The following is a 27,430-nucleotide window of genomic DNA, read 5'->3' as shown; positions in this document are numbered from 1 at the left end:
TTCCCTAGTTACAATCCCTGACCTCTCACAGCAGTATAGCTGAGGATTTCTCTCTGTTACCTCCCAACAGATAGACAAGAATACTGGTTTTCTCTATATAAATTGGAAGGTTCAAATCAGTGTCAAGACTGAGAACAACAGAAAAATTAATCATAGTCTAATTTCATAGATAATTTGTTACATAAGTTCACAAGAAACCACTGCATAATGTGCAGCGGACTTCAGATGACATGTACTTACCCAGATCTAGTGGGTCACTATATATATATATACATACACACATTTTGTGCAGTTTTGACCAATCGGAGGTTTCTTGAATCTCCATATAGTTGGTTGAGATCTGTGTATTTCCAGTCTATAACCCTCAGCCCAAGGCAGATATCTATAGCAGGTCAGGGGATTTATGTCTGAGAAGTGCTGGTCTATTCAACTAGACAACTCACTTCAGTGTAGACATTATAAAACTACAGGAAAGAAATCCCACCATGAGATCTTCTAATCTGTTCTTAACTTCTTGAGGAGAACCTAGTGACATCTAAAGCTCCATTTTCCCCATCTGATTTAATCCCTGATCAAACCAGACATTTCCTTACCACTTTCTTCCTCCACTCACAGTATATGGCGCTTGTTTAACAAATCAATGTGCAGCAGCTCCTTTCAGATTAACAGAACTTAAGCCAATAAGCCTGTGAGAAATGTGTATTCATCTCCTCTCTCTACTGCCTACATCAGTTTTACGTACAGTAGGCTCCAGCTTTATTCTAAACTAACCTATTCTCTGTATTTCCTGCTTCACTTGGACTACAAGATTCAACTCAGATGCAACTAAACAAGTAATTAGAAGTACTGTTTTCAACAGAAGATTTCTATGTTTCCAGTGAAAAATCACGTTATCCAGCAGAAACAACAGGTCACTTTTTCTGCTGTTATTAAAAACCCAAATAAATCAACCCATATTTTGGAACATAACTGAGTTGATTTGTCAAAAAGAAAAAAGTACACTTGGATCTAACCCTGAAATAATTCAGCTGAAGCAATCACAGAATCATCCTGGTTGGAAAAGACCTGTAAGATCATAAGTCCAATCATGAACCTAACAATACTGAGCTATAAACAGTATCATTGATATGCAGACACAATTCAAAATGACCTAGAGGCACATGCCTCTTCTGCATGGTTCACAGTTCATCAGATGGATTTTTATTTCAGGTCAAAGTCCTAGAAGGCCCTTCAGATCAAATTATCCCTCAACTGAAGAAAAAACATGAAGTGGACACGCTGGATTTTGTGTTCCTGGACCATTGGAAAGACAGATACAAACCAGACACCATCCTACTTCAGGTCAGTTTGCACAATTCCAGTCTTAAAAGTAAAGTAGCAAATGCCCTGATATCTTTGAGGCCTGTATTCATTACAAAGGACCTCGTACTCTGTAAAATGATGAATGGCAGCCAAAACAGCAACCTTACAAGAGGATTTTGGGAGCAAACTTCTGTTAGGCAAAACTGCCAAGACTGCATAGCTCAGAACTTTGCAAATACTGTTGAACATTTTGTTTTCTGAACAAATGGGTCTGCAGTGTAAATCCTTGCTGGAGTGCATCCCCAGATGGATTGCCCGCATGGGCACTAAGCAGAACACTTAACTCAAAACTATCTTGATCCTGGGAGAAGGTGAGACTTAGTATCTGCATATTCCAGCTCCACCTCTCTAATTTCCTCAGTACTTATATTTTGTCTGGGTCTGCAGTGCCAGCAGGGCCTTTTGATGATGTATTTTGGTAACATAGCTGGGTACCATCTTTCTGTGAGTTTTCACCTAATTAAGAGTTGGAGGAGTGCACACTGCCCCAGTCAGGCACTCACCAGGGAAGTGCTGTCTAATCCATCTAATTTATTCCCACCCCTCCTTAACCATTACTTAAGCAGTACAAAACAACTTGGCTGTAACAGCAGTAGGCAACAATCGGTGAGATAACTACTAGAGGATTTCTGGATAGAAAGGCATTTTCAAGTGTTAAATAACTGAGACTGATAACATCTCTACACAGATCTTCTGGCTTTGGAGCTATTTTCTTTACAAATACATCCACTTTTTTGAGGCTGCCTCTTACCTTGAGAAGCTGCCAACTATTCTTGACTCCTTCCTGAGGACCCCAACATTATTTACTCATCCAGGTTCTTCTGTTTTTTAATTCCAGCCCTGTCCTCCAGACAGCTGTTTGAAAAGGAAATTTGTCTGGGGTCATGAACAGCCAGTATTGAATTTACATAGCAGTAGCTAAGAAAATGTTCCCTCCCCACTGTTATTTTGTACCCAGAGTATGTTTTCTTTTCCCCTGGATGTGTAAGGATAACTGAACTCTTTTCACTGGGAAGAGTTAGTGCATCCTTATCAGAGCTTAACCTTCACAACACAGCCAAAACAAACAGGTAGTTTAGTTCCATCACAGTGGTCAGTCTGATGCAACTGTGACACGAAGTTGTTTTGCCTAAAAAACCCCACTCTTACGAAATTAAGAGGAGAAAGATGAAGAAGAGATCCTTGCATTTTCTCAGATTTTACAAACCTTCTAACATGCAATTTTGGCGTGTACTGTAATACGAGTAGTGAATATGGAATATGAATGTAAAATATTCAGATAAAAGATATATTGAAAGTGGCCCAGACAGAATTCCTTTTCACACACTTCTAGAAAAGCCTGACACAGAGAACATCTGAAATCCTGATGATCAGTGGAAAATACATCATGTTGTCACTTGTAGGCTGCTTAAAACTGCAAGAGACCAGAGGATATTTGCCATGTCTCTAAGATGGCTTCTACTGGTGTTCAGTCTCCAGAGACAAAAGCAGTAAGCTAAACAGCCTCCACAGCACACTCATCAACAGGACTCTAATATACTGGGTGCAACAAAAACCACCCATGTTTTGGCCACCACCTCAGCCTGTAACCACAGGATAACAACTAGGCTGATTAACCACAGACTGTTTTAAAACAGCTGGTAAGCCCAGATAAGCAACTTCTACTAGACAAAAACACCAGTAAAAATTAAGTTTGTAGGTTTACCGAGGATAAACATTGCACTTGAGGTAAATATTGCAAGTTAATTATGCCTTGTGGAAATTTGCCACAGTGATCTTCATTGTGCACAAACCCTGCTGCATGCCCAGCTCCTGAACAACGTGGCAGAAAGTTGTACAAGATGAATGGAAAACAAGTGCAGAAAATCTTCTTTTCATTTAGCAGTTTTGGAATTTTACTGACACTGGCACTGAAATGCCAGTTTCTCAGGTGACCTTAAGAGCTGCTACATTTTAATGCCATATAAAAAAGTTATCACACATCAGGCATGACAGCCAAAACAAAACCATCTTACTGATCATGCAAAGTTGGAAACAATCTAAGCAGCAAGCTGCATGCCTCCACTGCACTTGATTTGCTCTCTCAGAACCTGAATGACCAACATGTTATCAGCATCTCTAATGTTCTACTGATTGTGTTAACAGAAAAACTTAGCATATTAAAAATGACCACAAAGGATCAGAGAGCTAGTTACCGAGCTCATTCCATGTCTTGTCTTCCCTCCAAAGCTGTAGCATAGTGAGTATTTGGATGCAGGTGCTTGAGTATGAATGGTTAACCTGGAAACACATTACATTCAAGCCTATGTCTGCTTAACAGGTGCCATGAAGCAACTTCTCTTTTTTCTAGGAATGCAACTTGCTGAGGAAGGGCTCCGTTCTTCTGGCTGACAACATCATCTTCCCAGGAGCTCCAGATTTCTTAAGCTATATCCGCAACAATCCCCGTTTCCAATGCACTAACTACCCATCTCATCTGGAATATATGAAAGTGCAGGATGCTATGGAAAAGGCTGTGTTTTTGGGGTAAAGAGAGCCATTCATACTCAACCTTTGTTTCAAACTACATAAATGAAACTGTACAGGTTAATTCGTCCATGCTTTAAATTTTGGGTTTTTTGCCTTTTGGAGCCTGTAACTAAAGCAAAAGCTAGTGGAGATATTTTTAGTCCAGGAGGAAACCAAAATTGAGAGTAAGGAGGGTAACTGCTCCAAGGTCTGTTCCACTGTTTCACATAATCCAGCAAACCCAAGGTGATGCACATTGCCTTGCCTTGACCAACACAGCATCAGACACACTCAACACCAGACAACCACAATTTGGTCTTAGGGTGTAGCAGAGAAAGTAGCTGCACTTCTGCAGTCTTGTGTCCTCAATCTTAACTGATTAATCAATATAAAGAATAAAAAAAGTGTGCATATTGCAAGAAAAGCCCATTTCAGAAGCCCTGATTTTGCGAAATTACTAGCATGCCACTTAATGCAGGGGAAGCTTCTATCACGGTACCTGATACCAATGGCAGAAGACAAAATTATTAATCTGCCCATGCAGAGGCAGGGAAAACTGAAATAGTAAATAGATTAAAATAAACACAGTAACAGACAGATAACAAAAGGAGCAGGTTCTTTCCAAAGGAATACCAAAACCTACATGGTATCAGAAACCTAGAGAAAATGCTGTTTATTCCCTCATGTTTACTTATCCCCTCATTATTTTGTATATATGTAGTGTGTACTTTTTAGGGGCAGGGCAAGCTGCTTACTCTGAAGTGCTGTGCATGTTTCAGATGCTGTATAAAAATAAAGACCACAGGGAACAGGTTTTACCAGGTGGGTCCTGCTCATCCTGTTACCCTTGGTGCTGTTAACACTAGGTGAGTAGGGAGGGTTGTCATTGAGAAGATACAAAGTCACATCTGAAGTCTCCAACTCACCTGCTCAATGCAAAAACCCACCGGCATTTCCTGGCGTGTCCTGCTGTGATTACATAGTGAGGTGATGGTTGCATTTTTAAATAAAAACTAAAAAAAACCAATAGAGCAGGCACGTGACTTCCTTTGTTTCCTGCAAATTCTGTACTGTACTTGGGATTTCCAGCCTTGGAACAGCCACAGAAAGGTTCAACAGCTGAAAAATCCAAGTGAAAATTGGGGATTACCATTTTAATCTTTCCCATTATGGATTCTTTCAGACCTGTTATCAGCTTCTTCCTTTTATATCCCACCTTACTGAGGTGGCACCTGCCCCAGCCCATGTGGGTCAGCCAGTCTATCTCCAGGACACCAATAAAAAGCAAAGCAGAGAACTGCCTGGCAGTATAAAAGAAAACTGGAACAGACTAAGGTGACAGAGTTGGTTTGGAAGTGCACCAAGCAAACCACTGTTACCCAGCCAGCTAGTAACATGTATTTCACAGGGATATAAGAAGGCAAAATTATGAGTTTCTTTAAAAATTAAAACTTTGTCTCACTGAGAAAGGTTTACTGCACTGGATTAGATTGCACAGAAGCAACCCCTGTGACTCTGTTGCGCTGTCCTGCAGAGGAGCAGGCCCCGAGTTCCAGCACTTCCATCTCACACTGTGAATATCAGTGGTTTATTCTGTAAGCTTGTGTAGCAGCACATCGTCTTGCTATTCAGGCTCAACTCAAAATCACTGGGCCAAAGACCTCCAGGTGATTCCGAGCATTTTTTGCTAAATTTGAAAAAGAAAATAATCTTCCAGACCATTTACTGGCATACTCAAGTTTTCAGAAAATCTGGGTATGTACAGTTGACAGGATTTTTTTTCTAAGGTATTGACTCCAAAGAATTCTCTTTTGTTTCTAGCTTTAGACACCTTTGCACCTAAACAGACAGTCCTGCTGCAGAAGGGCACTTTGAACACATACTGACCCACAAAAGAAAGTCTCATAGATCCATGCTGAAGGATGCATAAGGGTAAACAGGTAAACCGTTCTGCTCTTTACATTCTTATTGCTAGTTAGTGGCCAAAATTACCATCTGAGAGACTGTCAAGAAAATTTGGGAAGGAGAGAATCTGTAGAGTTTAGCAGGGATATTTCAAAAGATGCACTTTGCACAGTGAATAACCTATGTGTAATATATATGTAAATATAACAGCCACATTTTAGTACATAAAAGGTATTTTAATTAATAAGACAGGATCTCCCACATGGCAATTTGTAAAAATAAACACAGTTCATGTATCACCAGATTATTTACAGAATTACATATGCAAATTATTTTTTTCCACTTGACTACACCTCTGAAATGCTCTTAATTATTGGTGGCAAGGGATGAAAAGGAAAAAGCCTGACATAGTTTGCATGACTAACAATTAGGAAAAAAGGCTTTTGGTCAGTTGAGCAAATATGATCTGGAGTCACTGACACATAAATGTAAAATCTCCCAGGAAGAAGAGCCAAAGAGTTACTTTTCAAAATAAAGTCATGCTTTGAATTCTGGGAAAAGCAAAAGACAGACAATGGATCTTCTAAATAAAATATATACTAAAAACCTCCTGAGTGTTACTGCAACATCAGCCTATTACTGTTAGAAGACACAACCTGTTCTTGAACGAACAGGGATGGAACTGTGCATCTTGAAGCCCATGTTTGAAAACTGCCCACTGAGAGAGCACCACTGATGGAAAGCTCCCAATGGAAAGAACTTCCCTAGAACAAAACACAGGTTTCAGTTGGTTCTCACAGCTTGTGTCACAAATGGTTGATCTCACCAAATCCTGTTATTTGAGATGATTCCCAACTGACAGCTACTCTCCATGCTCTCTTAATGATTCAAGCAACACATGAAAGTGAGGTCTGGTTTCTGTCAGTCTTTATGTTACCTCAAAGGGACATGATGTTGTCTTTCAAAATATTGAACTGATTCTTTAAATCAGTGTACAAGAGAGGGGGAGGATTTATGAAAGTCAAACCCAGCATTAGTCCCTTTCTCTTCCTAATTTAATACTAAATTGAGCACAGCAGCACCAATGTAGCAACTCTTAAAGCAGAAAATACTCATCAGAGCAAACAGCAGACATCATACATCTGTACAGGAGCTTCCTCCTATGGGTATGAGGAAGAGAAAAGCACTTCCCTGAAGAATGAATTTTGAGCACTAAGTTAAACATTAGTTGCAGTGAAGAGAACATAGAGAAATCCCTTCAAGAGCAACAAGAGAAAGACCACCAGAGTCCCAGCCTTCCCACCAAAGGTGACACCACCAGGGCAGTGAAGCATGCTTATTTGGTTTAATAGTCAATCAATTGGGAATAAATTATAAGGTATCTATGAGTAAACAGCTAGCTATGCTTGCTGTGCACACACATTAAACACAGTAAAAGAGTTTTAGGCTTTGCCTCTGTCTCTCCAGCTCAGTTAACAGTCCCATTATAAAACAATCTCATCGTCCAAAATCCTGTCAGCTCGTACCAGAATGAGATTCTGTCACTCCTGGTGCAGAGACCTTCATGGTAAGACCACTGGGGAAGAGACATACGAGGACAGAATATTCTCCTAAGACACTGCTGAAATGTGTAACAGATGAGGACTGTGATATTTCTTGCCTCTTGTTACCAGGTTAATATTTCACCTGCAGGGCTCACTGCTCACCATTTGCACATCCCGTGTTAAGCTGGAAATAAAATTGCTCTGACAGCTATAAAAGGTCAGCTGTAGACACAACATACTTGCTTTATATCAGTACCTTACCTACAGCACCTGCTATTCACCACCATATTAGTGCATGCACATGGAAAACACCAGATTCCTCATTGCAGCGGAAGGCTGATGATACCCAGGAGCAAGATGCTAAGCCCAGGTGCCCACATCTTACCATGGCACTTAGGAAACTAAATCCTCCAGCTGCAAGACCAAAACCTGGAGATGATTTTACAGAACTCCTGGGGCTGCATTCAAGACATCTGAAATAAGTAGAGAATGCAAGATGCTGAAGATGAGCTTCTGAGTGCCATTTGCAAGCTTCTGCAGGTAAATGGAACATTGTAGCACTGTGAATGATACAATCAATCATTAACACATGGCAAACTGTGGCAACAATTTATCGGCCCTTGACTCACAAAAAACCTGACATCTACTCTAAGACCTTGCAGAACCCATCAAGATCTACTCGGTTTCATCATGCTTCATAAAGGCAAGGCAGCAAGCATATGTTTAGGTGCATCAGTCTCCTCACTGATCTTCCCAACACAGATGAACTTGCCAGGGACAGGCAGTCCTCAAGAGAATTAATATCTGCTAAGGCAGAGTGCTGATCTGAGCTAGGGTTGGGTAATCCCCTGCCACAGAAAACAGAAATATTTGAGGTACCTGACATAACGAAAAGATAACCAATGGCACATGTATTCTTTCCAGGCATGGTTTATTGAAAACACACCAAATTGTTATCCTACATACCTGGTTTCTAACAAGCATTCTACTTGTCTGCATTATGGAAAGATCCTATAATAATAATACATTCTGTCACGGTAACATTTGTTCTATGAAAAGCATAATTCACCTTTTTTTTCCTCTCCATACTTGTAAAATCAAACCATTCTAAGTGTTTCAGTTTATAGTACAGTGTAAATACAATGCAAAATCCCACCAGTCTAAACTACAGAGAGAATGTTGAGCAGTATTACAGAAAACACATTGTTGATTTTTTTAAATTCTCCTACCATGAAAATTTAAGGCACATGATAGTTACAAACACATTAGCTACTAATTACCAGTAAGCTTCTTAGTCTAGTTATTTTGTTTTTCTGAACAGTAAGAACCAGATTGACAGGCCTTGTAGTATCTGCGCTATCTTCCTCCTCAACTTGGACTTCAGAACATCCTACCCTGATGCAAAACTTAAGACAGAAAAAAAAAGGTTCATAATACCTTCTTGTTAAATGCACTAAATTAGCTACTGCACCAATAAATCAGAGATTTCCTCTATCAAAGATAAGGAAAGACCAGATTTTAGGGGCATCAAACGTTTAGCAAGCAACTATGCCTATATAAACACCTTCCAGAATCATGAGAGCATGACTCCACCCCAACAGCCCAAAAACTGGCTGGAGTTATTGGTACACTGTAGTTTTCACTGAGTGGGCAGCTGGTCAGTAGAAGAGGCTATAACCACTCTGACATGCCCGTTTGTCTTCTGAAGCTTTGCTTCCTCTAAGGGCTTAAAACGTGCACCTCTCACAGGTAGCTAAGTCTATACTCTCAACTTTAAGGCAAGTAACAGAAGATAACTCACCACCTTCAATTCCATGAAACTGCTCTAGAGTGAAAACTGCTTTGTCCAGCACAAGCCTTGCATCCTAGAAAGCATCACCAGAAACTGCTCCTCAGGGGTGGCAAGAGCTTACTCATCTGCTGTAAGAAAGAAGTCACCCCCTGCTTTCTTTATGTGTCACTTCCAGCAAGCCAGTTCCTCATCTCCAGGTCAGTCCCTTTTGTGATGTCTTGGCAACAGAGACAAGATTGGCTTTCCTGATACAGACACATCCAGACCAGCATGTCTGAGCACACGAGAGTAGAACTAGGATAGGCAGTTGCTTTGCTCAGAAGATACTGAGGATCAGGACCTACAGCTGCCCAAGCCATTCCCTGGGGAGCTTTCCAAGCTGGCAACACATCCTGAGTTGTGAAGTTACACTTACGGCTAAGCTACTAAACTCCAAGACAGAAACAAAATCTCCTAAAGCCTTGCTTTCCACTCTCCTCCTTGGACTGTGCAGACAGACATACCAACCTGGGAAGCTGTAAGCACTCACACACTCAACAGCCGAACTTGATGCTTCTCCAGGGGAGTCTTGATACACAATGTTTTTTTTAAACCTTCACAGCTGAGTGAAGGTGCCTGGGAGATGTACAATCCACCTCCCTGGGAAGAAAATTCTGCAGTAATTACTTGCCATCACAAGTCTCCCTCTCTCCCCTATGTTTTCTCAGCCCTCAAAGGGCCAACACATTTTCTCCTTTAGAAGGAGTCTTGCAACACTATCTCATCTTTCCACAACCATTCCTCCTACTAGAACTTCTGCAGGTAGAAATCTCTTCTGCCTCAGCCCTTTGCTGGCAGATTCCCTCCAGTCTTCACATTGAAGCCAACACAAAAAGAGGAGGTCACATACCTGAGACCTAAAAAGCACTGCCTGCCTTTTAGCAGGAGACTCTAGACCCTACTGCAGCTTTAGTCACACATACTGCCACTTTCCCTTCTTTACATACAGTCCCTGCTGCCAAAATACAACAATTACAGGTTCATCCACCCACATCCCAGAATAGCTCAAACAGCCAGTCACACCTGGGGAGAGAAGTAAAGGCAGGTGTGGGTACACATCCCACCAGCGAGCTTGTGGCCATAGATAAAAAAAGACATTAAATCACCAGACCTGGTTCAAAGGATCTTGGCTTTGGCCTTCAGCTGGTGGGCTGATAATACAAGGCAATAGTCTCACATGCAAGTCACCCCCCAATCCATTTTTCTTTCACCATATCCAAACAACAGTTTGGTGAGAAGAAAAAAACCACAGTAATCTAAATGATTGGTTATTGCTACATACTTGGGAATCTGTTGTTGCTGTAAGGCATGGGAAAGACAGGAGTAAGACGTGATTTCCACAGAAGTCTTGGCCCATGGAGTTGGTATTTGACCTCTTGATATACTGTCCTGTGCTTTCTGCAGCAATAAACCATGTTGTCAGCTCACAACTACACCAGCTGCCATGAACACTTACACCCAGGAAAATAAAAAACAGTTTGCTACAGTGACCCTGGGCAGCCAGTGCCATCCACCCTGACAGGGAGGTTTGCTTATCAGAGGATGCAGCATCAGTATGAAAAGGACTTCAGCTTATCAAATACTCCTCAGTATTTTTAGCCCACTAATGACAGAGACCCAAGTAGATTCCAATCCAGATTTTGAGTGTCCCTGTAGTGTCCCACTGAGCATCATGGAATATCTGGGGATAGAAGGTCATGGACATAATTGGCCCCGTATCACTTCACTTCCCCCTTCCTGCAGTTTTCTCTGTTAACTTCTTGCTGGCTTCACATTATCTGTACAATAGCTAAATCACAAAGTCTTAGCAGAGACTCCTTTCAACAATCAGGTCTTTATTTTAGGTGAACTTTTGCTCAGACTCCTTTGGTAAATATATGGTTTGAAGTAGATCAGGGACAGACTGACAGCACGGCCCTTCTCTTACACTGTTCTAGTCAGCTACAAAGCAGATTCCATTGCTAATTACTGAACGTTTTTAAAAAAATCCTTTCATATACAAAAAGAATACACCAAGTACATAACCAAAAGTGATATAAAACTCTTCTGTGTAGCTTGGTTAAAAGGGTCTCCGCCTATTGGCAGAACAAGTATGAAAAGAGCACCATTGATATAATATACAGTCAGACTATGTATCTGGTTTCATTGCCACACTTTATGTCTACACATAGAGAGACACTGTCCCGACACAAATGCAGATAATCACAGATGTATCTCTTTGCTTCCCTTGATCTGCTGAGCATCTTTGGCCCAACAGGACCCTCATGCAGGTGAAAATACAAATCTTTGCAGTCTTAATTTGCTCCAAGCAACTTTACCTTCCTCAGGATCCAGAAGTGACCACTGCAAGGTCCGTGGAAGAGGAGGGTCAGAGGGAGGGTGTGAAGGAGCATGTGTATCATCCAAATCACTGACAGCTTCTGGCATCCGTCTGTTTCCCTGAATCAACAAATGCTTCCCTCTCCTGCAAACTACTTTACATGGTTTTATTAACCTATCCTCTGCACAACAATATATATATATAGATATATAGACTTTTTATTTAATTATATATATGTATTCATGTCAAATTTTTAATATACTCAGGAAGATACAAAGCTCTTGGTACTTGCTTTTTTTAAGTTTTAATTTTTTTTATAAAAATTGTAATGTTTACTATTACAGTAATATTTTGGGGGAAGTGAGGCTGTTGGATATTTCCCCTTTCTCATGACAAAGGAAACTGCAGGCACTGAAAACCCCAAATGATGTTTGCTAGATTGAAAAGTGTGCTTTCCAGTCACACTGTTTTTAGGAGCTTGTTTAGAACGAAACGTGGCAATCAAAGAACAATGGCAACCAAATAAAACCAGCAGAAATCCTCTGATGCTGCTAGTGAGACATTTGCTTCCTATTCTCATCTGCTGCCCTCCCATGACCAGTGCCTGGAGACAATCAGTGATCTGAAGTCATGCAGTTCATGGTGTTATGAGATACCACATTTGCTGTGTATGATTTTGTGAGGTGAAAATTCCCCCTCACACGAAACAGGTCTTGGCATCCTGGAGAACTGTTGCACACGGGTGATTTTCACACCAAATGAAATATGTGATAGCAAAACAAAACCAAAAGAACACAGAAATCATTATGGTGATTGAAAAAATGCCAAACCAGTTCTCTTTGTGGCATTTCTCATCAGGATCTATAGCCCAAAGCAAACATGGATCCAACAGTGATAAATCTACCATCAAATCTAAGTGACAGACCCATCTAAAAATGTTAAAAATGAGACAACCTACAAAAAAGCTCCTATTTCTCTCCAAGTGTTAACAGCTATGGCAAAATAAATTGTTAATCATCATAAATGCAAGACTGGTACCTTTTAAAATGTAAAAGCTCCTTACTGCAATCTTTGAGAACAAGAAAATAAAAAGCCAGCCAACTCCATTTTTTAGCATAGATTTCTGCACCAGGGACACTGAAATCTTCAATAAACTGCGTTTCAGGATGTGGAAATAAAAACAGAGCCATTACAGAACTCAAAAGGCAGAAGTATTGTACAGCAGATTATAATGATAATATAGTGCTGTGATTGATATAGCTTACTCTAAAAGCAGATTATACAGCTTGCATCAATTCTGTCAGCCACTCTCCAGTTCATCTGACCAGCATTTAATAGTTTTTGTTCTGCATTTTCTCCCTTCATTGAAATCCAATAAACCCACTCAACATTCCTGCACTTTCTGTGGAAATAATAAAGAAAAAATAAACATTTTTCAGAAAAGCTTTAAAAAAACGTTAGATTCACAGTTCAAAAGAAATCCCCCCAAACAAACAAAACAACAAAACAATGAGCCCCAAACCAGAAAAGCGCTATTATCTCCATGGCTACACCTATGATATTATTTCAAATATTCTGCAGTTTCTCTTTCACTCATGAAGCTGTCTTCTTTGCTGCCACCCAACATTCACTTCTCATACTTGGCACCATCCACATGGAAGAGTCACCTAAGAATGCAACCAGATAGATGGAGGCTTGGGTTCTCTTTTCATGCTTGCTTTCTTCTTGCAGGAGTGGGATGCAGGGGGAGGTGGTGGCTATTTCTGGTGGGAATGTAACAGAGTTAAAAAGCAATTTGTCTCGGTGTAAGGCATGGTGCTTGGGGTTGGCAATGGCAGCCAGTTGTGTTCTCTCTCCCCTCATCCTCCTGAAATCTGCAGCCTGGCCAGTGATGCAGCGCCCTCCAAATCTGAACGGCAGTGGTGACTGATGAGATTGATCCTCTGTCGATTCAATGTTTGTTTCTCCCCCTCAATTAAAAAAAATGTGGTTGGACTCTAGCCCTGCAAAATAAAGTCAAAACTGATTAATACCTGCAAGTAACACAACCTTGGTGATCTCCATCACCCAGTGGTAGGACAGTGACTGGAAATGCCGATCTATCCCCAGTACATGTGTTCCTTGAAGGGTAGAGTTGGGAGGAAATTATTACAGACTTTATTTTCTAAAGCCTGTAGCCCACCTGTAAGCCGTCCCTGCTCAGAGGAAGAGCTCAGGAGTGACGCACACAAACTGACATTTATCTCTGCCCTCTGGCTGAGCCAACTGGGCTGCCCATGCAGGGCTGACCAGCTGTGGGAAGCTAAGGGTGTCAGGGTCTGCTCTGTGGCTAAATAAGAGTACCCGGCAATGCTGGAAGACTGGTCTGGGCAGGTGCTGCCAACCCAGGAACAGAAGCAATCTGGAAACACTTAGCATGTATACTAGACTCTTAAAAGGAGGGGAGAAAAAAAATCCAACACCACCAACCAAAAACATAGAGGAGTTTTCGTTGCCAGTAATGCAAATGATTTGTGTAAAATTATGGGGGTGGATGATGTTCCATGTTTTGGAATTTGGGCCTTTAAAGGCCTATTGTCCACTCCAATGGGAAAGTTGCCCAGTGCCTTCAGGATTTTCCTTTAGTCATAGCCAAGGCACAAAAGTTGCTGTTCTAAACGTGGCATCACATCTGATGGAGTGCCAGAAGGTGTAACTGGGGTAGAGGGCTGTCTAACAAGACAGCAGGAGACACATTAGCAGTGTCTCTAGTGAAGAAAGGCCAGTGAGGCACTTGGCATGTGGTAAAGGCAGAGAACTAGAAAGTGACAAAAAGGCACCTTTCTTTATTGTTGGAGAAAAAAACCACAGAATTTAGAAGTGGGAGTTGAGGGTCAATGTTTATTGTGCAACCAACACCACCCCTCTTTGCAAGTAACGTGTGTACAGCCAGCAGCTTTCCTGCAGATGGGCGGGGCTGTATCATTCATGGGAATCTTGGGGGGCATCCATGAATAGTCAAGGATCTATTTTCATTAAGTCTCAGTCTAATCCTTATGATGAACATCATAACGGGAAAAAAATGGTTAGAAGCAGGAACAAACTACTGATATACCTGTGGCCTAACAGAAGAAATCTTTCATATTTCACCTGACAACCAATCATTCATGACATTCATTTTCTGCCTGGCTATTTGACAGGTTATTTTTTAATCAAAGAGTGGTGACTGATTGCATTTCATTAAATATACTCTGAATAATATAAACACCCCTTTCTTCTCAAATGTATTTTCATTTTTTTGCTGAATAGACCCAGTTAGCAGTTAGCCTTGAGGATGTTCCACAGCGATACAGATCATGCACGAGACGAGTTAATCACTAGCACCAATTACTATTAAAAGGACCTACCATGCATGCAAATTAGACCCAGGAGTCAACAGGCTGAGGTTTAATGTCACGGGCATCCACCAGATTCACCGAAGCCCTGTTACTCCTGTTAATGTTTTTCCTATTTGTGTCATTCTGCAGCACAGAGTGAGGAGTTAAAAGCAAAACAGAGCGGATTAATCAAACAAAACCACCAAACAAATCAGCTTAAAGGAGCACAAGGGAAAATTAGTGGTAGAGAAAGAAAAAGATCAGCAAACACACAGTAGTGACAAAAGCATCTGCAACAGCCAGAAGGCTGCACTGCCCTACCATCATTCACAGCTCTCGGGCCCTCTTGAGCCCCAGAGCCATGGTTATCAAGGAGTTCACAAGCCAGGAGATCCCACGTAACTCCTTCACAGCACAGGGAGAAGTAGCCCCAGCTGAGGGCACAGCAGCATGTACCCTTCATGTGGTACAAGAGTTCAGGTTCCCCTCTGCCCTTAACACCAAGAGGCAGCACAGACTATGGGAGACACTGTCAAGGTAAAGTATCTTTTCTCTTCTCATGAAAGCAAAGCACCATAAGATGGTAAAAACCCCTGGGTTTTGCTTTACTTCAGACATATGCTGGAATTTGGGCTGCTTGATGTGATTGTAATGGTTGTATCAGACACTTTAATGAATTCTGAGCGGCAAAAATAACTTTTTGTTAAGAAAGTCCAACTGGACTGAAGCCATTCTCCATGGTCTACCTTCAGGGAAAGGCAGGATAGCAGGAAATGAATGGCCAGGCAAGGTAATACAGTTAGACTGATGAAGCAGGACATCTTCCTAATTCATAAACTGTGGACATATTTTTTCTCCAAATCACATTTTTATCTCCCTTGTTCAATAACAGTGGGTTTTCCTTTCAACTGACTGAAGTTTCATTGTTTCCACTGAACATGAATCACTTGGATTTTCCAATATTATCAGCAGTGTGCTGAAGTTATTAAGAACAGCCTTCTGCAGAGTAAGTGTCTTCTGCCACTGTGTTGTTTCACTGAATCCTCCTCTTCCTCCACTTCCTCCTTAAAATTACTTCCCCAGAGGAAAACAAGCTTGTTTTGAGGCCACAGAGGACTGATGGCCACAGCATTAACTGACTTTTAAAATAGTCTACTGAAAAGGCATAGCAATGCAACAGAAATTACACAGAGCCACACTTGCATACAACCCACAATACAAAGAGCTTTGTGAAACAATATTTTTTAGTGTTTTTATAATTAGAAAGTTGCCTACATTTGTTTTGAGAAGGCACATACATAACTGTGCATGTCTCTCCCTCCCTCTGCCCATGTCCATTGTCCACCATCAGGATTGTGAATGAGTGTTAGGGAAACAACTGCTTTTCCCCACACCGCTGTGCACAGGCACACGAGCTCACACCTACTTCTTGGTGAAAACAGCAGAGCAGTGCGACAGGCTGGAGTTGCTATTCTTGGCACCAAGTCTGAGCACTCTTGCACACTTTAGGGCTTGGGAATGTTGCCTGGATGAGGCTGACAAAAACAAACTCTTGCTATTTTTACACCCTCATTCATTTACAAGAATACAGTGAGTGTTTGCATTTGATCCTGCACCGGAAAGCAGAATTTTGGTTTTACTTTTAGTTAGCCAAGTGTTAAGTTACAAAATGGTCCCTGTATCTAAAAAAAAGAAAAAAGAGCCCTTTACAACCCCTTGGTGAGTAACTACTCTGTATTTCTTGCTGAGGACACTAGGCTTTCTTTCTCCTAAAGGCACTAACTAGCATTCAGCAGCAAGAGGATACTCACTTTTAAAGGTTCTTTCTCTGAGGCATCTCCTGTGTTATCACTGGTCTTGTATTTGCGCTCCTTCTCCCGGTGATCGATAGTGGAGTAGCCATCTGAGAAGTAACAAGACAGGCACAAAGCACAAGTAAGAGCAGAACCAGAGCTGATGCTAGCAGAACTCTTCAGCAAAGAAAGAGGAAAATAAACCATTACAACCCAGAGGTGCTGGCAGCCTGCTTTACACATGTGCTCCAGCTCTGAAATTTCATTTTTACCAGCTTCAAGCCAAACAGAAAAGCCCTCTTTTCCCATCACTGCCAGATGCTGGCACTCATTAGTGAGCAGCACTGGTTTTGTCCCAGCCTGCTGCAGTTTTTAGCGTGCCCAGGGAGAGCAGGAAGTTGTCATCTCACATGCTGTGGCTATCAAGCTCCAAATTCAGCCCAAATCTTATGTTCCTTGCTTAGCAGCCTGATTAATTGGCTGTGTTCATTCTCTGAATGCTCTGCAGCATGTTCCCACTCTTCCTGAGCCTAGTAGCAAGACATGACAATAATTTGGAAGAGTCCCTTTCAGAGCACTGATAAAAAGGGCTTGTCGAGTTGGAAGAAATCTTGCTGCAAACCCTGATCTGCTTGGACTGTCTTTCATTACAAAGTAGCACCTGTTGGTGCTTTTTCTCCTGACAAATGAGAAACAATATGAAAGCGTGATGAATACAAGGAAGAAAAGTGGGAGAGGGTTTTATAAAGAAATGGCTCTAATTATTTCAGAACTTTAGCTTTGAATCATTGTCAGCCAATACAAACCTCAATTTATTTTCCTGATGCATCAGATTTCCCTCATTATCAGTGACAAACAGATGCTCTCCGGCTCTGCTTTGACAGCATTGTAATCTGGAGTAAATGACACTCAAATTTATAGCTCCCTGTAGGCTTTTGTTTTCCTCTGTGTAACTGAGGGATCATTCATGCTTTCATGTCCTGACAAACTGGGTCCTTAGAATACACAAAAAGGTTTTACATAAACTACCAACATGCTCCTCTCTTGGTTTATTACTTGGCTGCAACAGGTCATTAAGATGAAGTCAGTTATGTGCTTTGTGGGGTTCCCATGGCATAAAGAGACTGTTTGCCCACATGACAGAAGCACAGGCAGCTGAAGTGACTTGTACCAAACACAGACACAGAACAGGGTCCCACAGGAGGTTTATGCTTAAGTTTTAGAAGAGCTGTAGTTCTCCTATTGTGTCTCACGAACTAAAAGTGCACAAAGCCTTGCAACAAGCACCTGAAGTAGCACGTATTTATGACATCATGGATAGTAAGAGGTTTTTTTAACCACACCACCTAAGAAGAACCAAAGCATTTTTTTTTAGTTATACAGGTAGTATACAGCTCTTAAAGCATGGATATAATTGCTGCACAGAGCTTTACTTACAATTATTTGTTGGTAATGAAGATGCCTAACATTCTTGGTTATTACTTTTGAAGAAAAAAGAAAAAAACCCTGAAAAAAACCCTGCAGCCATACCCAGCCAGTGTTTGTGGAGAAACACATGACCAACAATTCCCTTTCAAGTGATAGACATGAATACTGCCAGTAAGTCACATCCTTATCTAAAGATTCATCATTTATTTAGGAGTAAGTAGTTCACAAAGGTAAGTATTTAAAGGATGGAAACATGCCAACACCTGAAAAAAAATCAAACTCACAACAACTAAGCAGTAGCTTTTTACAATCTAATATTAATTACACTCACAATGATGTAATGTATTACTTTGCATTTTTGTAGTGCCATCATCATGAGTGATTCACAAATATTTTTTAAATTAATTGTCAAGATCTTTAACCTGCCCCCAAGAAAGCAACAGCTACTAAATGAAGTATGGCAGCTGAGATACTGACCAGGGAGCAAGGTCAAAAGTAAGGACTATAATCACAAAAAATTAAAAGCACAACAGATCTTTTAATACTACTAAAAAGAAAACAACCAAAAAAAACCCCCATGCTTAGCCAGGAGAGCTGCAACAGGAAAATCAGGCTTTTGCATGCCAGCAGTAATCTAAAAACAAAGAACAGTCAAGAACTTTGTTCTTCATATCTAAGTTCCAACATATTTTGCAATTGACACTGTCAGCCCAGTGTTGTGTGGTCTGCACACTAACAATGCTGCACACATCAGCACTAACAGACTGTGTTTCTAAAAACCACACATGGTGCTGTGTCTCTGTCAAGATAAGCAGCAGCAGAGATAGGAAGTTCATTATTTGACCTAATAAATATCTTGAAGAAAGCTGCATCAGACAAGTAATACCTCAATGCTCCAAGGACCACAGCTCTCCAAGGAAATTAGGAAGTACTTGTCCTATGTTTCAAGCTCATTCTAAAAAGTGATCAGAATTAACCCTGTTTCTGTGGCATAAAGGAGACCTATACAGATCTTACTGCTCCCAGGTCTAAGTGCATTATTCCAAGTTAATACAACCCATTGTATACACAAAAGTTATATGGGTTAATAGAGGCACATCCCATTCTTGACTTGTTTATTCTTCTCTTATCCACTTTCTGCTTCTTGTCCTCTGTATCACTTCACTGACTATTCCCCATTCATTCTGCAGCAATATTCTAATGTCTTCACAAACTACAGCACCAGATTTTGCTGAGTCCATCCATGCCCTCACACAGTTCTCAATTTACGAAGATCAAAACTCAGGACCCATTATGTGCTTAATGTAGTAGGAGAAATTGGTGTGCACACTCTACACATATTTAAAAGTGGGAGGTGTCCCTGCCCAGGGCAGTGTGATTGGAACTAGATGATCTTTAAGGCCCCTTTCAACCCAAACCGTTCTATGAATCTAAAAGAAAAGAAGGAAAACAAAAAGACAAGGACCTTTCTTTTGTAAGGTAATGTTGTGTTCTGAAATGTCAGCTTTATTCATCTGAGAGAATATCACCTAGAGAAACAGTTGAACTTTCCCATGAGTGACAGTATACTCTATTGAAACAGACACAGGTTTGATCTATGGCTGAATTTACCTGGGCCAAGTTCATCCATAGGTATCATATCACGACTCCCAGCCTTCTCATTATCTGCAAAACAGAAACTTTGGAATTACTTGAGTTACATTTGCTTTTCTCAACACCTGGCATTTTTAAATTAGTCACAGGACTAGAGAGGTCCCTAAAGTATAGAATGCAGAGACTATTGTAAAAAAAAGACACCAAACAAAAAACCTGAACTATTCAAGTGTTATCCACTCAAAAAGGGCAGCTTGATTTTAGCTCTCCAGAGAGCACATGTAATCCTTGCATTTTCAGCTTTGGCACTGTAATACAGAACTCCCCCTCTCCAAGATAACAGAAACCACAGTTCTGCTCTGGACTACCTACTGCTATTAACAAGCTTCTCTCTGGTCTCTCCAGAGTAGAGAGAAAGAAAATCAGTAAGGGTGCAGCTTCACAAGGCACACAATCCAATCTAGCAGCCTGCTGAGCCAACAGAAAAGCTAACAGAAAGCTAACCCTCAAAGAAAACAGTAAGTTTATTGTCAGGTCAGCAAACTGGTCCAAGTCATCCTCTGTCTGCATAATCTGCCAGATTTGATCAGACAGGGAGGGTGAAGACAGGCAAGGCACTGTGGGGCTGGCTCTTATGCAGTTAAACCAAGTAAAGCACAACATGGCAAGCTCTGCTGCAGCAGACAAAAGAATTCTGTGGATAAATTTTGGTAGCTGAGCACTAGAAACTAGAACCAGATTCAGAGAGAAAGCAATCACAATGAAACTAAAGCTGGAGCTACACCAGTGCTGGTACGGCTGCATCAGGCCTCATGTAGAAGGCCAGACAGGTTTAAGCAAGTATGTGGCTAAACCATTCCCAATGAAAAAGATGGCACAGCAGGAAATGTGCCAAACCAGGCATGTTTATTTAGAAAGGAAAAGACTCCAGTACTGAGTAGGAGTAAGGCCAAGCCCACTGCCTGGCTGAAGGCAAGATTTATTAAATTTCTAACACTGTCAAACAAGGCTGTTCTCCTCTCTTGAAGTTCCAGCTCACTTCTGTCCCAAATTCTCCCAGGAAGATTTGTTTATGTTATATGCAAGTTGAGAAAACTTCAGCCATGTACACTTCACAAGGGGAGGAACACTGTCCATATCCAGGTAAGAGGACTAATCATTTGGGACTGTGGAGTAAAAATCATCACACAAATAACACATTTTTACCCCCTGATGCCATAACAGATATGACAAATCCAGAAAACAAGCAAGCAAAGCACAATAGAAGAATTGATAAAGAGCAGACCTTGACTTTTATCCACCAGAGGCAGAGTGCTGTCGTCATAGCCAGACCTGCCAGCAGTACCTTTGGAACTCTTTGGAGTTGCAGAAACAGACTACAAGGCAATCACATCATAATAACAATAATCACATACACATGAAATTGCTACTAAGGGAAATAGAACAAGAAAAATAAACAAGCCAACAGTATGGAGAGAGAGTATGGAATGCTACTAAGCCCCCCTTCTGGCACTGGAATATTTGTTGCTGGAGTTTTTTCATGTTATCTAAATGACTGCATTGTTGGTCTGTAAAAGGAGCAAGTCCTTTGCAGAAGGAAACATTAGGAAGCTCATGTCAAGCACAGGCATGAGAGACAACTGAGACAAGACAAGGTAATTCTTCCTCCCATAAAAAGCATAAGCATTTGGCCTATGGGAGATGGCATACTTCTAAAACCTGAAAAGATGTATTTCACGGATCACTGAAAACATACCCAGCCAGTACATGTATAATGCTGTGACTGAGCAGATAACAATACATTGTTCGGTCACCTGAAAGAACAGAACCAAAGCCCACAATCTATCAGACTGTAATACTGGACTAAGTTAGAACATCTTCCAGTCAGTAATTTCCATAACTACATCTAAGATCCACTGTCTTTACCTGGAAGTGTGACTTGTTCCACCCATCTTTCTGCAGGGCGTTTCGTAGTTCTTTATAGCTCCAGATCATCTGAAGAACGTGAGATGCTGCTTTTGTTTCTCTGGGAGACTGGCTGATTGGCAAAATACAATTACAGTTTAAGTATCCAGCAATATAAGACCATTCCTATGTTGAGCTCTTTGTACTAAACAATATCCAGGAGATACCCTGGTACTCCATACAGCTATTGTTTGAACCTACAAGCTATAGGATATATGTGAAATCTTTCAGTGACTTCTTCATATCTGGAGGTAAGTGCTGACAAAAACAAATGCAAACAAATTATACATTATGCAGATGTCTGGATTTTCACATAAATTGCTGAGCAAGCACCGAGGCCAGGGTGACCCTTTTCTCTTGTAGCTTTTGTCTTGTCACCCACAAAAAAAGAGATGGGATTCCATTCTGCCTGAATTTATACGGAAAAAAAACAACAAACCACAACAGAAGTTCTAAGCCACCTTTCAAACTTTCACTCCAGCTTACATATATTTCTCAAGCCAGTGAAGTTGCTTTGTGGTTTACAAAAGAATTTGAGTCAGCAAAAAATAAGCTATTTTTGAACAGAAAATGAAGTTTTCTGCATTCCTTACTAAGTTAGTTACATGAGCATCCTCTATAAAATAACAGGGGCTAGATTCTTGTTTGGATCCCACATTCGGTAGCACTGCAGCCCAAAAAAGTCTTCAGCTACTCTCCCAAAAGTTTGCTGAAAACACACCTAATCCCTCTATCTGGCTGAGCTGTAAGAAACAAACTTTAAAGCAGTCAGAACAGTTTTCAACAGAACAGCAGAGTGAGTATTTGTCAGTTCAAATTACCACTACCAGCCCTTTGGTTACCGCACAGAGCGATTCCTGCACATCGCTAACTATTTCGCTTACTAGAAACAGATGTAATGACTGGCATTCCAGGAATGGAAAAGGCCTCCCACTCTAAAAACACAGATTATGGTTTCACTGCAAACAATGTCTGCTAAATGCATACATGGTGCTAAGATGTATCTGACAGAAGAGCGTATCTTAACATGACTGCAGTGACTAACTCAATTAACTTTTTGTTATTTAATAAAGTCAACCTATTAAAGGTGCTGACTGTTTTTACTGTGTATATATTAATTGCTCTGAAAGGCTAGGATGCTTGAATACTTTCACAAAACAAAAGCTGTTTTTCACAGTGACATTTTCATGTTTGCAGCAAGTTCTTATGCCTTTTGCTTTCAACTGTCACTTACCTCGACTTGCTGATAGCGACCAGCTTCTGAATGCCCTGTGTCTGGATCAGAGACCTTGCATTTTCTGAGCTGTCAGTAATGATTTCATGGATGGTGTTCAGCACTGCAACCACCGTATCCTCTTCCAGGTTCTTTGCAGATCTCTGCTGCCTGCTGGGCAAATTTCTTACCAGCTCACCCATGGCATAACTACCTAGATAAGGGAAGAGATACCCATTAGTCAGTCCTAACAATAATTTCAGCTCCCCATCCTGAATGATAGAACTCAAGGGTGTTTGCCAGGTCAAAAAACTTTATAATGCATGTGTTTTGAACCTCAAGACTGAAACCCAACAGTGTATTTATCATTCATCATTTCAAGGTGATTGAGAGCTGATACCCAAGACAAACTCCTTCATCATTAGCATTAAAAGGTACTGAACGGAAAAAAACACCCCTGTTTTTACTGAGAATTTTACATCCAGCATCTATCATACTTTGCAATGCCTAAGGCAAAAAGCATCCAGTAGCTGCTGCTAATGCCACATATTCATGCTAATACACACACGGCTCACTCAGCTTAGCCTTGTAATGGGCCTTCCAGGGCCAGGTGTGCAGCCATGCATTTATAACCTTCCTCCAGCAAAGGTAAGAGTATTTCCTCCTGGGTGCATTTAGCCTTCTCAGTGTATAGTACAGGAGAAAAACCAAGGAGTCCAGAGTTTATCACTCCCAGGTGTCTGTCTGTACCATTTGCCTAGCTACACCTCTGAACTATTGAAAAAAGAAGAACCTGATGTATTAAGGCAGAATCCCATCCTGCTATTTGTTATTATCAACTTGGATGATGGCCCTGAATGTGTGACCAGTGTTTCCTGGCCTGATGAGGTTATATACAATAGACAAGAAACCCCTTAACCCATCAACTCTTCTACACACCTACACACACTGCCCTCTCCTCCAAAAGTCTGAATGTTTTACTCCCAAGTTAAGAGATTTCCCCTCAAGCTATGGCTTGTTTGAATGGGATGGAAACACATGCTGAGATGACAGCCCTGCACTTGGTGGCTACAGAGTAATCTTAGGTAGATGGAAACAACATAGAAAACAAACCCTAAGCACAAGTGACAGAAAAGGTGAGGTCTCTCAAGGCTATTCAAGATCTCAGCCTGGTTAGAAAACTTCAGAAGATACCTATAAGGTCTTTATTGCGACGATCCATGGAGAGGTTTCTCAGAGCAATTGACACAGCCCTCACAACCTTGTCAGAGTCAGACTGGAGCAGCTCCACTAGCACTGGTAAGCCTCTCTCCTTCCGCACTGTTGCACGGATGTATGTGGACCACTGATTAGAACACACAAGGGAAAAGAAACAACACAAACCATTGAGTTCACATACCTGCCCTTTCGTTGCCCCTGGCTTTTCAGTGCTGTAATTTAATTTTTTTTCCTGCAAATACTACTTAAGTTGCTTGTGCTGATGCATCTATAACTTAACTCATCATTCATCAAGTACCAAGGAAGAAAGGACGTGGAAGTTCATCCTCCACCTCAGCAAGCTGCTGGGGAAAGAGGACAGAAATAGAAGCAAGAAGCATCATCCGCCAGCATCTGTACTGTACACAACACACCTCAGTGTGAAAAAACATTCCTCTGGATTAGGAAAAAAGAGGTCATTTGGAAGTAACAGCACAGCATCCAAAGCATTTATTATTTTGCCTCACCTCCAATTTCATGCTTTTATTCTGCTTCATGATTGACTTTAAAATAAATTGTATTCAAGACAGCTGTGAAACACCACCCTGCTGATCCTCAGCCCCACTTTGTCATGTGGCTCTAGAAGTGGCCAGGTTTGCCTCTGAGAGCTGCCTGGCTGGTGCTGGGGATGCTTCAGGGCGGGATCAGAGGACACTCTCGAGTGCAGTTTCCTGAGCAGTCTGACAATCCAAAGAATTAAGTATTCAAGACACTTAACCATCTAAACAACGGGCTTTTCTGAAAGGATGCAACAATGGTTAAATGGTTTAAATAATGGTTTACTAACTGCTCATGGCTAAGCTGTCATGAGATCAGTGACACTTCCAACTATGTAAATACCACCTGTCCAGAAAATTGAAAACATCTTATGTGGGCAAAAAAGATGGAAATAATTTCTGTGGAGTTTCCAAGTTTCCATCTCCTTCCTTTTTAAAGGAGATGAAAATGCACAAAGTAACAGTGCACTTAAAATGGGACATAGCTTTGTTCTTTACTTACACAAGGGAAACAAAAGACACTGAAGAGAAGACTGCACTCACCATCCAGTTGCCAGCACTGAGATTCTGCAAAGCCCCTGCTGCAGCTTCCAGAGTGTTGAAGTTCTGACTTTCGGTGAGGATGGACAGGTACAGTCGAACCACATCTGGCTGGTAAAGTAATTCAAAGCCTGCAGGTGGGGGAAGAGGAGAACAGAAGCAAGAGAAGCAGAGAAGGCAATGTATGAAAAAATGTATAACATACCTTAATTAATCATATATGAGTACAGCCCAGAGAAAGCTACACCACAGAAAGAAGGACTTCTGCCATTTCCAGGACACCTTATCCATAGTTGTTGAAAGCGGTGGACACAGAAACTCCTGTACAGAACACCTGCCTGGGCTTAAGTCCCCTTTGATTGCCTTCAGGTTGACAATTCTTTCTGAAATCTGTGCTATGCTCTGTACTGCCCAGCAGGCCAAGTATGTGTGTAATAACAAGGTGACAAGGTACAATTTTTGTCTGCAACAATTCTTAGTGTGCATCTGTAGACCGGATTTGCAAATTCACTGGCAGTCCTGTTTTCATCAAATCTATCTTAATCTCAGCGCCTTTACAGACACAGCAACAGAACCAAAGACTGTTAGCTACTCAATCACATCAGCCACCCCCTTCTCACACTTAGGTGACAAAAGAAAGGTGCAAGATGTCAAAGTGACCAGAATCCCCAACTGGTAGGGAGGGGTGCTGACTCAAATATTGGGTAAAGAAAGGAGGTTTTAGGCAAGAACTCCATCATTCCAATTTGTTTAATATTTTGATACAACACTACTCACAAATACAGACCACATTAACACCCCCTGGATATACAGGGCTTATTTATCCCACTGAAAGCAAGAAAACACACTTTATCAGCCAAAGGTTTCTTTGCTCCATACCAAAAAACTGATCTATGCATGAGCATCCATGAGCTCCCACATGCTAGCTCATCCTTTTCCCTGCTCAACTTCTCACACACGTCCCAGCATGCTTGCATTCTTCTCAAAGGACTGGATAGTTAATCTGTTCCATGTCTGTTATTGGTTTTAATGCCACCACTCGCTTGCTACATGACACCCCACAGATATGCTCATGGCATAGCAGATGGCAATCCCCAAAGGCATCCCTACCACTTACTTTCCTCTTCTCCAATGTCCTCTCCTTGCATGGGATCATTGACCTCTATATTGAATGCTGAGAAAAACTGTAGTTACTTAATACATGAAGCATGAACAGTTGTAGAGCTTTTCTCCAGTCCTCAAACACGTTTGTGATTATCTGACTCCAAGATGACCTTTATATCACCTTCCTCTACCACTTCAGAAGGTGAATTAATAATCTAAGAACTCCTCAAGAAAATACACTGCTACCTGATAAGTGAACAGTATTCCTTTCCTGAACACTAATACTTAAAAAACCTCTGAGGATAGCTTACTGAAATTTTGACACTGTATTATTTTAAGGAAGCTTTGCTGAAGAGTACATCAGACCAGCAAAAAAGATATGAAGGCAGGTTCATTAACAGATAATATTAATAGAGAACAATCATTGCTTCTGTATTTGAGTTCAGACTGGCCTGTCGTTGAATAGTATGCACTTGTTCAGTCTTCTCTGATAGCTTTGTTTTAAAGTGCCAAATTGTAATTTTAGCATCCTTAGAAACAGCCCCACACATTCACCCTCCCGTTTTATAAGTGCAATCTACAATGCATCCCTTCTGTCAGTCTGTATGTTCCTTTTTGGTTGGACACTTCCTTTTTCACAGCACCTCATTGTCTATGAATACTAAGATGCAACAACCCTCTCACCTCTGCTGCTTCCCTCCTGTGGACAGAGCTTCATTCCAGTCACACACCTCCCACCCTTCTGTCATGACTGTTCTTCATGCATGAAAACCTCTCCTTTTTCCTACTTACTTATAAGAGCATTAAAAAAATTTCTTCACCTTTTCCCTTCAATAATGCAGAGCATCTCCTCTACCAATTACCAGTACATTTCTCCTTCAAGGCATAACCCCTTAGCCAGTTTGGTGGATGAATCCCACCTCGTGCTACATATCCTCCCTGTCCAACTCCATTTATGCCTCTGCCCCATGAGCATCTGTTTCAAACAGAGTTACCAAGTGCTACACGCCATGCATGGCTCTGTCCTCCCCCCCCCAGCATCTCCCCCTTCCCCTCACCTGCTGCAGGCTTCCAGCACTGCAGCACGTCTCTGTCAGCCTGACTGTGCCAGAAAAAGGCAGCAGGAGTTGATAAAGTAAAGTATTACAAATGCCCCTCCCTGGATGGCTGCTCATTAGCAAAGATGAGAACCTAACAGCGAGAAAGTTCCTGCT

General features: G+C 41.3%; 2 protein-coding genes across 2 annotated transcripts in view; one reads left to right on the top strand and one right to left on the bottom strand.

Moving 5' to 3' along the window:
* COMT (catechol-O-methyltransferase) overlaps positions 1 to 3,952 on the top strand; it is a 16,789-nt gene extending 12,837 nt beyond the window's left edge. The window contains exons 4-5 of the mRNA XM_009997654.1: positions 1,210 to 1,341; positions 3,713 to 3,952. Of these exons, the coding sequence (XP_009995956.1) occupies positions 1,210 to 1,341; positions 3,713 to 3,892 (312 nt within the window). The 3' untranslated portion in view covers positions 3,893 to 3,952. The remainder of the gene's footprint in view (positions 1 to 1,209; positions 1,342 to 3,712) is intronic.
* A 9,142-nt stretch (positions 3,953 to 13,094) lies between these two features.
* Positions 13,095 to 27,430, bottom strand: part of ARVCF (armadillo repeat gene deleted in velocardiofacial syndrome) — a 149,900-nt gene continuing 135,564 nt past the window's right edge. The window contains exons 12-20 of the mRNA XM_009997651.1: positions 25,116 to 25,243; positions 24,013 to 24,163; positions 22,840 to 23,032; positions 21,567 to 21,678; positions 20,926 to 21,016; positions 19,659 to 19,712; positions 16,638 to 16,729; positions 14,857 to 14,970; positions 13,095 to 13,473 (exon numbers count right to left, since the gene is read on the bottom strand). Coding sequence (XP_009995953.1) covers positions 14,869 to 14,970; positions 16,638 to 16,729; positions 19,659 to 19,712; positions 20,926 to 21,016; positions 21,567 to 21,678; positions 22,840 to 23,032; positions 24,013 to 24,163; positions 25,116 to 25,243 — 923 coding nt within the window. The 3' untranslated portion in view covers positions 13,095 to 13,473; positions 14,857 to 14,868. The remainder of the gene's footprint in view (positions 13,474 to 14,856; positions 14,971 to 16,637; positions 16,730 to 19,658; positions 19,713 to 20,925; positions 21,017 to 21,566; positions 21,679 to 22,839; positions 23,033 to 24,012; positions 24,164 to 25,115; positions 25,244 to 27,430) is intronic.

Source organism: Chaetura pelagica, unplaced genomic scaffold (assembly GCF_000747805.2).
Source record: "Chaetura pelagica isolate M959 unplaced genomic scaffold, ChaPel_1.0 scaffold45, whole genome shotgun sequence".
Taxonomy (NCBI): Eukaryota; Metazoa; Chordata; class Aves; order Apodiformes; family Apodidae; genus Chaetura; species Chaetura pelagica.
This window is presented reverse-complemented; position numbering and strand designations above follow the sequence as displayed.